General features: G+C 37.8%; 1 protein-coding gene across 3 annotated transcripts in view; it reads right to left on the bottom strand.

The window, feature by feature from the left end:
• Positions 1-7,452, bottom strand: part of LOC149812074 (uncharacterized) — a 28,795-nt gene extending 21,343 nt beyond the window's left edge. For all 3 annotated transcript variants that reach the window (XR_016428536.1, XR_016428535.1, XM_089993238.1), the window contains exons 1-4: positions 7,249-7,452; positions 7,052-7,150; positions 2,132-2,258; positions 256-1,991 (exon numbers count right to left, since the gene is read on the bottom strand). Coding sequence is in view for 1 of the 3 variants with exons in the window: in XM_089993238.1 (XP_089849364.1) it covers positions 256-1,831 (1,576 nt within the window). In the remaining 2 variants the exon portion in view is untranslated. The remainder of the gene's footprint in view (positions 1-255; positions 1,992-2,131; positions 2,259-7,051; positions 7,151-7,248) is intronic.
• Between the last annotated feature and the right edge of the window lie 6,136 nt (positions 7,453-13,588).

Genomic DNA, 13,588 nt, shown 5'->3' with positions numbered 1-13,588 from the left:
TCTAGGAAGCTTACGGCAACTCTGCACACAACACATAAAGCAAGTGAACTTATATCCAGGGAATAGATTGGGCAAAGACCATAAAAGTCAGAAAAAATATAACCAGCAACCTAGAATTTTCAAAATTTATTTGCGGAAGAGATAGATAGCATCAGATAAAAGAAAGAAAATATTTGATAATGTCATATTTTGAGCGAAAAACATTGGAAACAAAAAATAGTAACAATAGGATGATACAGGAAGAAACCAAATAACCTGGATGATGCCAGAATTTTTCATTGGTCACCTCCCGCAGAAGGCGTTCCACAGATGTATCTTGATATGCTGTACTGCTTTGAACTTGTTTCTTGGATGAAGGCATCTTTTTGTTCCCTGACTTTGTGTCCAAGTATTCCCTGTTCTGATTAACTTCAGATAGTTTCCTGTTTGAAATCTGTGAAGCTTTACCTTGTTTAGATTCAATGGGCTGCTTCCATGAGCTTCGCCTTGGGTTGGGAGGAGGGTATGCTTCCACAGAAAAATCATTGTTGTCTGGCTTTTTAGACCGAGATTGACATCCAATGTCACCATTGCAGTCAGCCTTTCTATGGTCAGGAAACTCCAAAGCAGCACTTGCTTCAATGATAGGTGGATCAGCCCGTTTTTTATCCTTTATTTCTTGTTGACTTTGCTTTTCTCCAAACCTATCAGTTGGAACATGAGAAACACGAGATGACTCTTTTGTTGCACGATTAGACATTGTGGATGACAAAGATGTTTGTCTCCTTGGAGTTACGCTTTTCATAGATGTGGCCTGCTTAACATCCTCCAAGTTAAGAAACATAGTTTGTCTAGCCCGCTTCATTCCAAGCATTGCTTTTTTATGCTGGTCAATTTTATGCTTCTTCCCTATTGGACTCGCAAATTTTGAGGCAGTTCCAGAATCAACCACTTTTGCATCCTTTTGGCTAACAGTTCCATAATCCTCCAACCCATCATAAGGTGTGTCTTTAACATTGTCTTCAATGCTTTTGTTACTGCTATGTTCACCTTGATCAGACTCTGGCACTACAGGAGTGCAATTATCTTCTTTCTTCAAGTCAGTAATCACTGTACCCTGACTAACACTACCATCACCGTCAACAACCCCAGGTTCTCTGTCATTCCCTGAGCGTCCCATTACCTGATCAGCATCTTTGACATGGTTTGAATCAACACAACGATCATCATAACTCTGGAAGCATCTCACAGAATTACTGATTGCTAGCTTCTTAAGATCTCCAAATTCACTATTTCCTATACTGTTTGATTCCAGGTCCATCTTTTGATTGGTGTTCTCGTTGTCAGCAGTGTTCTCCGCGTCTGACCATTCCCCTTCTTCTCTTTCAACTTGTTCATTTCTTGTATCAACAACTACAGAAACTCTTTTACTTTCTACTCCATGATAAGCACCCACAGATGACACATGACAATGCAGATCTTCAGAATTACAACTGTCAAACCCACGTTTTTCAACAGCAATAACATGACCACTGGCATCAGAAATGGCGCCAACTATTGCATGATCAGTAGACACTTCTCTGTTCTTCTGAGTAATTTGATCTTTCGAGTTACTACTTTCTTTGGGCCTCACAAATGGTTGAAATCCAGAACCAGAAGATGCATGACAGAAAGCATTGTTGTTTATTAGCCGTGAACCACCTTCAGACGAGACAAATGGAAAATTGCTGGTATGTGGGTTGGGAAAAGGCACTGGCTTTTTTGACAGACAACTGAACAACCTATCTCCCTCTACCTCTTCTTCAGCAGGGGGTTCATTAAGATCAAAGAGAGGCCTTCCTCGACTACCCATTTCACATATATAAAACACCAGAGTTTGTTGATGTCATGAAATTCAGATAATGGATCCCTTTAAATGGTAAAATTGCAATTTGCAGCAGCAACAGAGATGAGCAACTAAGAGTCTGTGCTAAATCTAATGCCTCAAACAGCTTATCATGTGATAACAGCTTCTGCAGATGTATTAGAAAAAGAAAATTACACTGTAAGATATAAGAAGGGTTCTGCAAATGAGAATTGGAGAAAAAGGGGGCCAAAGAGACTGGAATATGAAAATAAGCAAATGGAAAACTAAGTGAAGAACAAGGCACACCTGAAAAAAATGTAGAAACTGCCTAACACTCTTAGATTGTAATTGAAAAAAATAATCACCATGCTTCTCCCCCTTTTCCACACATGTTTTTTTCTAATATGATTCTTCGAGTTGTATGTTGTTTACACTGTTCACAGAAGAACAAAAATAAGATAAAGATATTAAATCGCTATATGTATGAAGGCATGACAGACTCATCAACCATGAATTCCACTCATTTAAAAAAAATTGCAGTCAAAATATCAGGAATGCTGGCTGCTGAGGCTTTTTTTCAACTACTAACTTTACACAAAATATTGATAAATAACTAATCATACTGAATAGTTCTGAAGCCACAGTAACACATTACTTACACAATAATCAAGAGGGTCCAAGGACTTCAAAAATATGTGCAAGCATACTGCCTGAGTGCTTGTGTGTGTGTGTGTGTGCGCATTTATGAGAGAGAGAGCATTCGGCCGCATATGTATGACATGTGATCTTTGTTCAATGTCCAAAGGGGGAATTCTAGTCATTGTGCTTTTTAAGTTCTAGAGGGACATTACAATCTGGAATCTTTAGAACAGTTTGGATAATAGTAGAAATTATAGGATAAAAAGTAATCATGGTTATGCAATGTGCAACAGGCAACAAGCACAACTAGGACAACTGCAATATCTACATACCACAGAATCCTTAAAAGAGAATGAGAGAAGAAAAACTCTTATAAACACCTATTTCTAAATATTAAAACAGCTCCACAATTGCATGCCGACCAAATCCCAGATTGAAACCATTACCTATGCTACATGGTTTGTTCAATCCCGTGAAGGATCCAAGTAAAAATCAAATAACTCAACAAATCAAAACCATCTCAAATTACCGATCAAGAAAGACAACCTATAAGCAATCTGCAGAGAAATCAATCTGCGGTTGATCTACAATGGTGGCACGTCTCCTGATCAACACAGAAGGCAAGCAAACACCAAAGCCTCAAATCCTATCCTACAGATCTATCCTTTCTATGGAAAACCAAGAAAATCGCATCCAACCTCCCTAAAAACACCATCCCTTCACTCCACACTTTCTATCCCTACTTCCAATCCTTGAAAATCATGAAATAATCCATTGCATCACTAGAGAAAAACTACAAGCACTAAACTACTGATTAAAAGCAAAGGGGGAGGAGGGGGAGATTTTCTAGGACATTATCAATCTGAAAGGATTTCACAGCTTTATTATAAAAAACAAACAAAACAACAAACCCTAGCAAGACGATTTTATCATTGAAGTCAGGACCGCGATTCATGCTAAATTCCTCAACAAAACAATTCTTAAAAAATCACAAATCTCACAGTATTCACCATGAAATCAGAAATACATGGAACAAACTTGCATTAAAAAAACAAAAACTATGAAATATAAAGAAAGGGAAGGGAGAAGAGCAATGATCGAAAAGCGAAGGAGAGGGGAAGAAGAAAACGCAATGGCAGAACGAGATAAGAGTTTGGTGTGTGTGTGTGTGTTATAAGAAGAAGAAGGGAGAAGGGAGAAGGGAGACGGGGTTGGGGTTGGGGTTGGAGTCCTTTATATAGGAAAATCCCTGGGGATGACTCGCCATCCGATCGACTGCCAACCAACTTTCGGTTGTCCGCAGATATTTACACTTTTGTCATCACTCATTTATTGCCTCGTGTAATTATCTTTTCTACAAATATTTAATTTACCCTTGCAATCGCCTTTTATGCCGAGAAGGGAGCGTAATATGCCCCTCTAGGGCACAACTCCATGACCCCTCAAATGTGAATCCCAACTGTCCATTGCAAAGCCAATGATCGGAATTGTCTTATTTGTGATGGGCCCCAATCACTAACTTATGATAGTAGGAGACCCCTAGAGCCTCCTCTTCACATATGTACCCATGCATGGGTATAGGCACGATAACGTGGGTGCATTTCACATATTGATATTGTGAGGTATTATCTGAGACCATCAAACCTGCAAGGGGCATATACCAAAATGTGCTACCCAGTGTTCCTTAAAAGCGCACCTTGAGGAAGAAGAAGAAGAAGAAGAAGCTTAATAAAGTTTTCAAAAAAATAGTTTCTCAATTATATATTCAGTTTCTCATTTACTTTTAGTAATTATTTGAGATTTTCTATTTCTTATTGGTTGTTGCTTCATCAATAAAGTATTTTTTATTTATTTTTATTTTTAGATATTTTTTTATAGTTTTTTTTAAGTTTTCAAAAAAAAATTGAGGCTTACGCCTCGCCTTAGTTTTTTGTGGAGCGCCTCGCTACGCCTCAACGCTTTTCACAACATTGGTGCTGCCACTACTAGTGATGTTGTTGGCCCTAGAATTATCACCACTATTGTCAAACTTATTGTTGCCTTGGATATTAGGGGTACCCATAACAAAATTTGATGCTACCATGTGTTGATTCTCATGTCGAGCATCATAATCATCATAAAGCACTTGCAACGTTGTTTTCACTGATTGAACATATTGCATAGCTTCTTCCTTGCTAGGATAAATTTTTAGAAACACAAAATCTACAACAGTATCCTTCAATCTTGGATCTAACATTGTTGTAACAACCATCAATAAGTTGCAACTTCCCCAATATTTCTCAAATTCTTCTCTCATTTTCCTTGCCATTGATCATATTAAGCCAAAATCATTGTTAGCCCTTTCAACCAATTCTGCTTTCACCTTACAAATCTCAAGAAAAAATAAGTTCGAAGTCGAATATTGGGTCCCTGAAAAAATCTTAGAAAAATTATAAAATATTTCTAAAAATTTGCATATAACTTGAATTTTATCCCAATCTTCTTCTTCAAGCACCCAATTGAATCATTCATCTTCAACCTTGTATCGGGGAAAGACATCTTTGTAGATCAACACAATTTCCAACATTAAGTATGCTGAATTTCACCGAGTTGAGACATTCAAAACTAACTACCATGTTGTAGGACCATCTATTTCTTTTGTTGCAACCTTGAAATTATGAAACCTTGAAGGTGAGACCTTGATATACTTGATGCTATCTCTATTAGTGTGAAGTGCTTCCTATATTTCATCAAGCTTATTTTGCACCATTAAATTCAAAATGTCAGTGCAGCATCGCACATGAAAAAAGTTGCCCCATAATGCAAGTCCAAACCACTTTTCTCCAAGCTATCTAACAAGAACATCATTGTAAGAAGTGTTATCAAATGTAACCACTAAAACCTTTATTTTAATTTCCCTACTCTATAAGGTATTTAGCTAATTTTTTCTCTGTGTGACGTGAACCTATCTCACAAAAATTGATGATGCGCTTTTGTAGCTTCCATTACTTATCAATGAAGTGAGTTGTCAAACACAGGTACACAAGACTGATTAGATGTCCAAAGATCAATGGTCAGACTTTTTTTATCAACACTATTGAGAACTTCTTTCAACTTCTTCTTTTCTTCCTCATACAACTTGATGTAGTCTCTCTTACTTCTTCTTTTCTTCCTCATACAACTTGATGTAGTCTCTCTTAATAGTAGTGTGTGATATTGTTTGAAACTTTGGGTTCAAAGTTCTGCTATCCATATTGAACCATTGATGTTCTATCATTCTAAACGGGTACGCATGGGTAATAATCATCTTCTTCATTACCTTTCTCGCTATATCCATGTCAAACTTTCCACTCGAAAGAACCATATTATCTGGATGATCTAATTCTTGGGTACCACTTAAACTCAAAATTTGTTGCTTTGCTTTTGCAGCTTTCCCTTTGCATCTTTCCAAATGTCTAATCATGGCAGTTGTGCAACCATCCTTATAACGCTCTAAAGTAACAGGGAAAGGTCTACATTTCACCTTTTGCACACCTTTGATTGTAACTTAATCGAAACCATCCCATACAGAAGATGTTTTTGACCTCTTTCTCTTAACATTATCTTCTTGCTCTTCAAGTCCGATGCTAGATTTCTGATGACCATCATTTCAAACATATGTAGTAGAACCAGGTATTACTGCACTAAGATTAATCACAGTCTGTTCTTCTAGTATCTCCATTTTTTTCAAATTGCTGCAACATAGCAAATATAGAAAACAATCGCAAACAATTGCAAAAAGTCTATAAAATTATAATAGTAATATATAAGTGCATGTATATCATAAACAGTTCATAAAGAGCCTAAAACTTTTAAAGTGCTTCAAAACAGTTCCCCTAAACCTTTTTCTAGCAGTGCATTCACCAAAATCAATAAGAGAAAAAAAATATCACTCGCAGAATACATATTGCAATGAGTATCAATACCATGAGTCCATGACTGTAGAAAACCATGATAGACATCCGAATCAAGGTCAGGAGAACCGGGTCAGATGATTATATATATATATATATATATATATATATATATATATATATATATATATATATATATATATATATATATATATGTGTGTGTGTGTGTGTGTGTGTGTGTGTGTGTGTGTGCTCAATTGGCAATAGGGCTGAACAACGAGTAGAGCAAGGCCGAGTTCTAAACCTAATTGCTCACAAAATAAACAGAAATCCTTATTTTCTGAAGCAATAAATCCCTAATTGTCAATGCATCAATATATTCAAAATGAAGAAGATGATGATAATGAAAAACAGAACATGTCAAAATACCAATCAACATGAACCTATGAACCATAAACCTAACTCAGTAACACCAAAGAAAACCCTTAACACCAGTCATGCAACATCATGATTCCATGAAGCATAAACATGATGCAGTAGAAGAAACCCTAACATCAATCACTAAATCAGGAAACCGGCATGATTCTATGAAGCATAAATATTAAACAACAACAGAAGATGACGAGGAAAGCCTAACATGCTAACGACAATCGGCAATAACCATGGAAGAGAACAAGTGAGAGAGAGAGAGAGAGATTAGGGGGGAAGTCCTCACTATCAGCCGACGCAACGTCGGCCCCCAACCAGCGTCGCGGCCTCAGGCCCTCACATCACGTTAATTTTGGCCTTTGGGGAATGGGGAAGGACAGCAAACCTGCAATTTGTGCAGACAATGTTAATCTGTTAGCACAGGGGGAAAGAGAGCGAGAGAGAGAGAGAGAGAGAGAGAAATTAGGGGGAAGGTCGCCTCACCGTCCATCGGACCGTCGCCGGCTGAGTCACTGTCGCGGCCTCACCCTCAGCCGTCGCACTCTCAGCCTCGCAGCCTCACCTTGGCAGTCGCAGTCACGCACGCAGAGATTGGGGGAGAGGGAAAGCCCCAGAACCAGAAGGCCTGAGGAGACAGAGAAGCGGCAGAGAGGAAAACGCTCAAGGGAGGGAATTGGGAAACGAAAGAGGGCTAAAACTCTACCCCCCCTATCGTTTTTATAGTTTTTTCACAAAGTATGTACCGTTCAGATTTAATACTATATACATAATATATATATATATATATATAACTAAGCCGAGCTTAAACGATCTAAACGAGCCCAGTCAGCTGAACAAACTCGGCTCGTTTGCTCGTCCGAGACTATGCTCGTTGTACGGACTCAGCTCATTTAAAGTTACCGACGATCTCGGGTCGGGTTTAACAGAGCCGAAGCTCGGGAAGCCCAAGGCCGAGTGTTCCAGCTCGCGGACTTATTTTGCAAGCACCGTGCGGCACCTGGTGATCCCAACCCGGTTAGCCTTACGAGTTACCAGAAACTATACAGAAAACATTTATACTCTCTACAAGCCCGTTATATGTTTGTATAAATGCCTGAATGGCATTAATCCTGGAGTTGAGCGGTGTGAACGTGCATGATAGATGGAGATTTTCTCATGTTCTTTTGCAAAATACGGGCAAAAAAATAATTTAATTTCTTTTTTATTTTCATTAAAGAAACAGGGATATTTGTCACTATTGATGATGATATCTGTCCATGACAGAAAGTTGGCCGAGAGACCTCTTCGGATGAATGCACACGTGAAGGGCTGCGGGTGAAGGGTCAGCTCTAATGTTGCCAATTTTTTAGGGGTGGATTTGGTCATTGTTGGGCAATAACGCTTAGATTTGGAGATGGGTTGTAATTGAACTAACCATATTTGGTTTGGTGGCCTAGGGTTGGTTGGTGAAGCATTATAACTACATTACTTCAAGAACAACCCTTGGTCATGGAGTAGTTCGCCTTTATGGGTAGCCTCTGATCCACCTTAGATCTAGTCCGTCCGTTGTGTAGAATCAAAGGTCAGATCAGCCCAAATGGGTTCAACTGAAATTAGCTGTATTTCGTCTCAAAAACGTGTTAATAGGATCACTGATCTACACTAGGTAGAATAATTGACTCGTTTTGGCTAAAAGTATACCACATTTCTTGTTTTTAACACTCTTCTACAAGCCAAATGAGAAGCTATCAACGTGACCATATTTATGGTTTTTCTAAATTAAATTTAAAAAAAAAAAGGCAATTACTTAAATGGCACTCGCTTTTATTGAAAATATCATTGCTAACCACAAGTTAGAAAATATCACAAACATGACCAATTTACTGTTTACTTAACACTTTTGCCCTTGTAACCTAAAAATTTAGGTATAAAACATCTTACAATTCACCTGATTTTTCTAAGTGACAACTCACATGCCACCTGATTTTTTCATGCAACAATTACATGGCGGCTGATTTTTTCAAGTGGCAACTTAGACACCTAAGGCGTCTAATTATTTTGGCAACAAAAGCTTAAAATCATCAATAAAAAATCAAGTGGTCATGTTTGGCATATTTTGAGTATTGAATTGGCCATGTTTAACATATTTCTCTAGTCGCGGCCAAAAACAAGGAATTGTTTCAAAAGTGAGTGTCATTTAAGTCATTGTCGAAAAAAAAATCACAAATTGATGAACAATAATATCAATGTTGGGGTGACTTTTGAAAGCAATCTTGAATCTTGATTGTTATTAGCATTTTTTTCAATGAAGATTGTTAGTAACATTATGGTATTATTCCATGGGTAATGAGAAGATATTGTCATTAGCATTATGGCGTTCTTCCATGGGTAATGAGAAGGTCTTATAGAGGATTTAACCTTTGTCAAGGTGTCCACAAACAAACCAATCAATTTTTAGCATTGATGGGGTCGGGGCACGAATTTTCTTGGTCTGCTTTGCCTCATTGAAAAAGCCAATGGCAAGATTTAAGAAAGTTCTGTAATTTGATGCCTGACCCACAGAGGGGTGGGGTTTGTGGTTGTAAACACTGGGTGAGATTGCAGAGTTTTACAAGATCTGCTATCTCCCAAGTATGGGGCATGACGGGTTAGGGTTCAAATGCCAAGATCAAACTAACCATTTTTCAATCTCTTCATGAACTTAAGGATCAGGGAGCATTTGAATACCTCAGCTATGAGAACTAGGGGTGTCAACCGGTTGGATTTGACCTGGATTCAACCTAAAGAACCCTATAGGCTCAGGGTTTGGTGATAAAGAAGGGGGCCAGATTAGAATTAGAGCCCGACTCAAAAGGTTTGATTATTATATGGAGACCAGTATGATTTTTGAAATTTCATACCAAACTAGGGTCTGACCCAAATTTCATTAAGATATGCAATTTCTCAATGTAAAAAAGATTTTATATATATATATATATATACATATATATATATATATATATATATATATATATATATATATATATATATATATATATATATATATAATTTTACCAGGTATGGATCTGGTCTGGTTCATTTAATCTTTATAAGACCCAAGTATGGTTTTTCTTAAATTGGGGGCCTGGGTCCAGATCCGGTACCAGCACCTCACACACAGGTTTGAGGTCTGACCCGTTGACACCTCATAACCCTACATAGATCTTGGTGCGTTCATCCTAATATCCGAGGTATTCAAATAATGAATCTCAAATCCACCCAAAAACTTGGATTTCATATTCAAATTTAAATGGAGATGCACGAATCTTTGGTTTGGGATAGGGAATTAAGTCAAAGATATGTGGATCTCTAATCATCGCTTCTCATGTTTATGTCTAATATCCATGCAATCAAATGCCCCCTTACACGATCCAGCACATAACTCCAAGTTCCTTGATTGGCAGGCCACCTGATGTGGTCCTGAATCACCATAACTTATGGTAGGGGTGTCAACGGGCCAGGTTTACCTGGACCCGACCCGAACCAAACCCTATAGGGTTTGGGTATGGTGATAAATAAGAAGACCCGATTAAGACCTGAGGGTCCGATTAATACATGGACCCGGGTATAGTTTGTGAAATTTTATACCTGAGGGTCCGATCAGTTCTGATTAAGGTCCTACAATTTTCGAAAACTTCCCAATGTCCAAATTTTACAAATTTTTGGCTTTAAAAACTACTTTTACCTTTCGCACAAGCGAATTTTCTCTCGATATGTGAACTTCTTCCCAAATATCCAAATATGTAAATTTTCTTCTAAATATGTGAATTTCCTCCCGCATATTTGTGAACTTCCTCATGCATGTGCCCCTTAAGCGATTTTATTAAAAGGAGGCTTGAACATTTTGGGGACATTCGCAATCATGAGTTGCAAATGTCCCCAAAAGGTGTGCACCTTTTTTTAACTAAATACTCTCACATTTGTGAATGTCCTGACTTTCGCGCACACAAATGTCTTCAAATTTGCAAAGTCCTCCCACCTATGTTGCTTATATGATTTTAATAAAAAGGAGTTTGCGCATTTTGGAGACCTTTCCAACTTATAGTTGTGAATGTCATATTATATTTATGAAGGTCGGGGCATGTCAAGCGAAGGGCCTCATGCCTTACATTTACAAAAGTGCCGCTAAAGGTTAAAAAATATTTAACGATGTTTCAAAAGCATGACTAAAGGCTTTAGCATTGCTGCAAAAGTGTCACTAAATCATTTAGCAACACTTCAAAAATGCTTTAGCATAAAGGGCCTCATGCCAGGTATTTGCAAAAAATGCCGCTAAAAGCCTTTAGCAATGCTTTAAAAGTATTGTTAAATCATTTAGTGACACTTCAAAAGCACAACGGACCTGATGCTCAATATTTGCTAAAGTGCTGCTAAAAGTCTTTAGTGATGCTTCAAAAGCATTGCTAACGCATTTAGTGACTCTTCAAAAATGCAAAGGGCCTCCTCCATGGTATTTACAAAAGTGTCAATAAAAGCTTTTAGCGACGAATCAAAAGCATAAAGGACCTCCTGTCTAGCATTTGCAAAAGTGCCACTAAAATTCTTTAACAATGCTTCAAAAGCATTGCTAAAGCATTTTGTAACACTTTGAAAGCACAAAGGACCTCCTGTCTGATATTTGCAAAACGTGTCGCTAAAAGCCTTTTGGGGGAAATTTTGCATATTTGAGAGAAAAATCATAAATGTATGGGAGAAAATTCACATATTTAAGAGGAAATTAACATATTTAGATATTTGAGAGGAAGTTTGCATATATGAAGAAAATTCGCTTGTGTGAAGGGTAAAAATATCCTTTTAAAGCAAATTTTTTTGAATTTAAACATCAGGCAAATTTCAAAAATTATAGGGGATTTCGATAAACACACAATTTTTGTCTTACATTACAGTCATTATTTATTTTTATTTATATGGGAGAAATCCCCCCCTCCCAGGGATCAAACACACCCTTAAGGACATATTTTTTAAGGAAATATGTGAAGAAACTATATACCATAGACATTACCATGGTCCCCCCTTCATTTGTGACTACATTGCTTATGTAGTGTTTTTTACAAAATCATCACTAAGTTCATGTGAATTGTATAAAAGACATTCTTGTTAGAATTCACTTTTAATTCTTTTTCAAAAAAAATAATTCTCTTATAATTAACGGTTTTTTTCCTCCTTTTTTCTTATAACAGGAGAAAGCCACCACTTTTGGCTTAGCCATTCAGTTGATACATTGACTGTGTCTATAATTCGGTGTCCATAGTGCAAAGCTTCACAAATAGAACTACTGGTAAATGAACTGAATGAACGAACATGAGGCGTTCAAGCTGGGCTTATTTTTGTGGCGAGTCAAGCCAAAGTTTACAAAACACAATGAATTTTTTCAAAGCTGGGAATAATAGGATTTGAACTTTAAACCTATTAAGTCAAGCTCAAGTTGACTCATTTACAGAAAAATGAATTGTTTTAAAGCTGAAAGCAATAAGATTTAAACTCTAAACTGTTGCTTGCAAGCCAAATACTTGCCATTTATTTTACGCTACATTATGCAATACATCTACATTCATTTGACACTTTTTAACTTTTGCAGCCTCAATAGCTGCAAATAAGTGTTAGGTGTAAGAAGGAAGGGAGAGAGAATTCAAACGAGAAACTGGGCTGTTTTGAAGAAGGTGGTCTTGATGAGGTGAAATAGTCTCACATTGCTTGTGCTTGAGTTTTTTGTGGGCTTTATAAGCCACTTGAGAACTCATACACTTGTTCTTGAGAACAAGAGTGTAGGATGACTACCACACACATGCGTGCCCGCCCGCCGGGCCGAGCCGGGCTCGGGTTCGAGTAATTGGCCCTTTAGGGCCATATCCATTGAAGACCAAAGTACCTTTTTACCCAAAGTTTCTGTGGATACGGGTTATGAGAAATGATACGGATTCCATAACGGATCTCGATCTTTCGAAGTCCGTTAACGGGTCACGTCCCCTCGGATTCCGTAACTGGCTCCCGCCACGTTTCATAACCGTTCGTGGGTTATAAAAGCGTGTCAACCGCCACATAAGAGCTTCAGAGACAGACGCTCTGGTTTCTGAAGCTCTGCGTTTTCTCTTTTTCCTGTCTCTCTCTCTCTCTTTCCTGAGTTATCCCGAAAGGGGTTGTTCTGCAACGTTGGTTCGAAGAGGCTGTTTTTGAAGAACGATCCGCCGGAGTGCACCGTTCTGTTCGTCGCGGCTATTGTATCCTGAGGGAAGGACGTCAGACCCTGATTTGCACTGTATGTGAGGGTGAATCTTCTCTAAGGGGAGTACTTTCGTACGCCTTAGTCTGTTACATAATCTAAACATGTGTCTGTTGTTTTCTTTATGTTCTTTGCATCTGTTTGCTCTGATCCTGTCGTCTGGATTTTGATCTGATGCAGAAAATGCCATGTTTGCTTCTTGTTTTTGTTTCGATTGTCTGTTGATCATGAATACACTTTATATTTACTGTTTTCTATCGTGTATTATATCATGATGACGATTGTGGAACTGTGTGATCTGAAATATGATCCAACAATAAGGACAAAAAGTCAGCTAGCTAAGCAATTCCAAAAAATGTAGGCACTTATCTTTAATACTTGAAAACTGAGACGGCTAGACATAAATTTGCAAATTGTGTATAGCAATGGTTAGGCTGCATTTTTTAACCCATATACGTTTTTGGTTATATAGCTAGTACCATACTATTTACAAGACCACCAGCTCATAATTTTTAGTGTTGCAAATCAAGCCTCAGGGATACGAGTTATGTAGCATGTTTAGTAGGAAGTATGTTTTAGATCATG

This window comes from Nuphar pumila, chromosome 17 (genome assembly GCF_984573655.1).
Source record: "Nuphar pumila chromosome 17, dmNupPumi1.hap1.1, whole genome shotgun sequence".
In the NCBI taxonomy this organism is placed as follows: Eukaryota; Viridiplantae; Streptophyta; class Magnoliopsida; order Nymphaeales; family Nymphaeaceae; genus Nuphar; species Nuphar pumila.
This window is presented reverse-complemented; position numbering and strand designations above follow the sequence as displayed.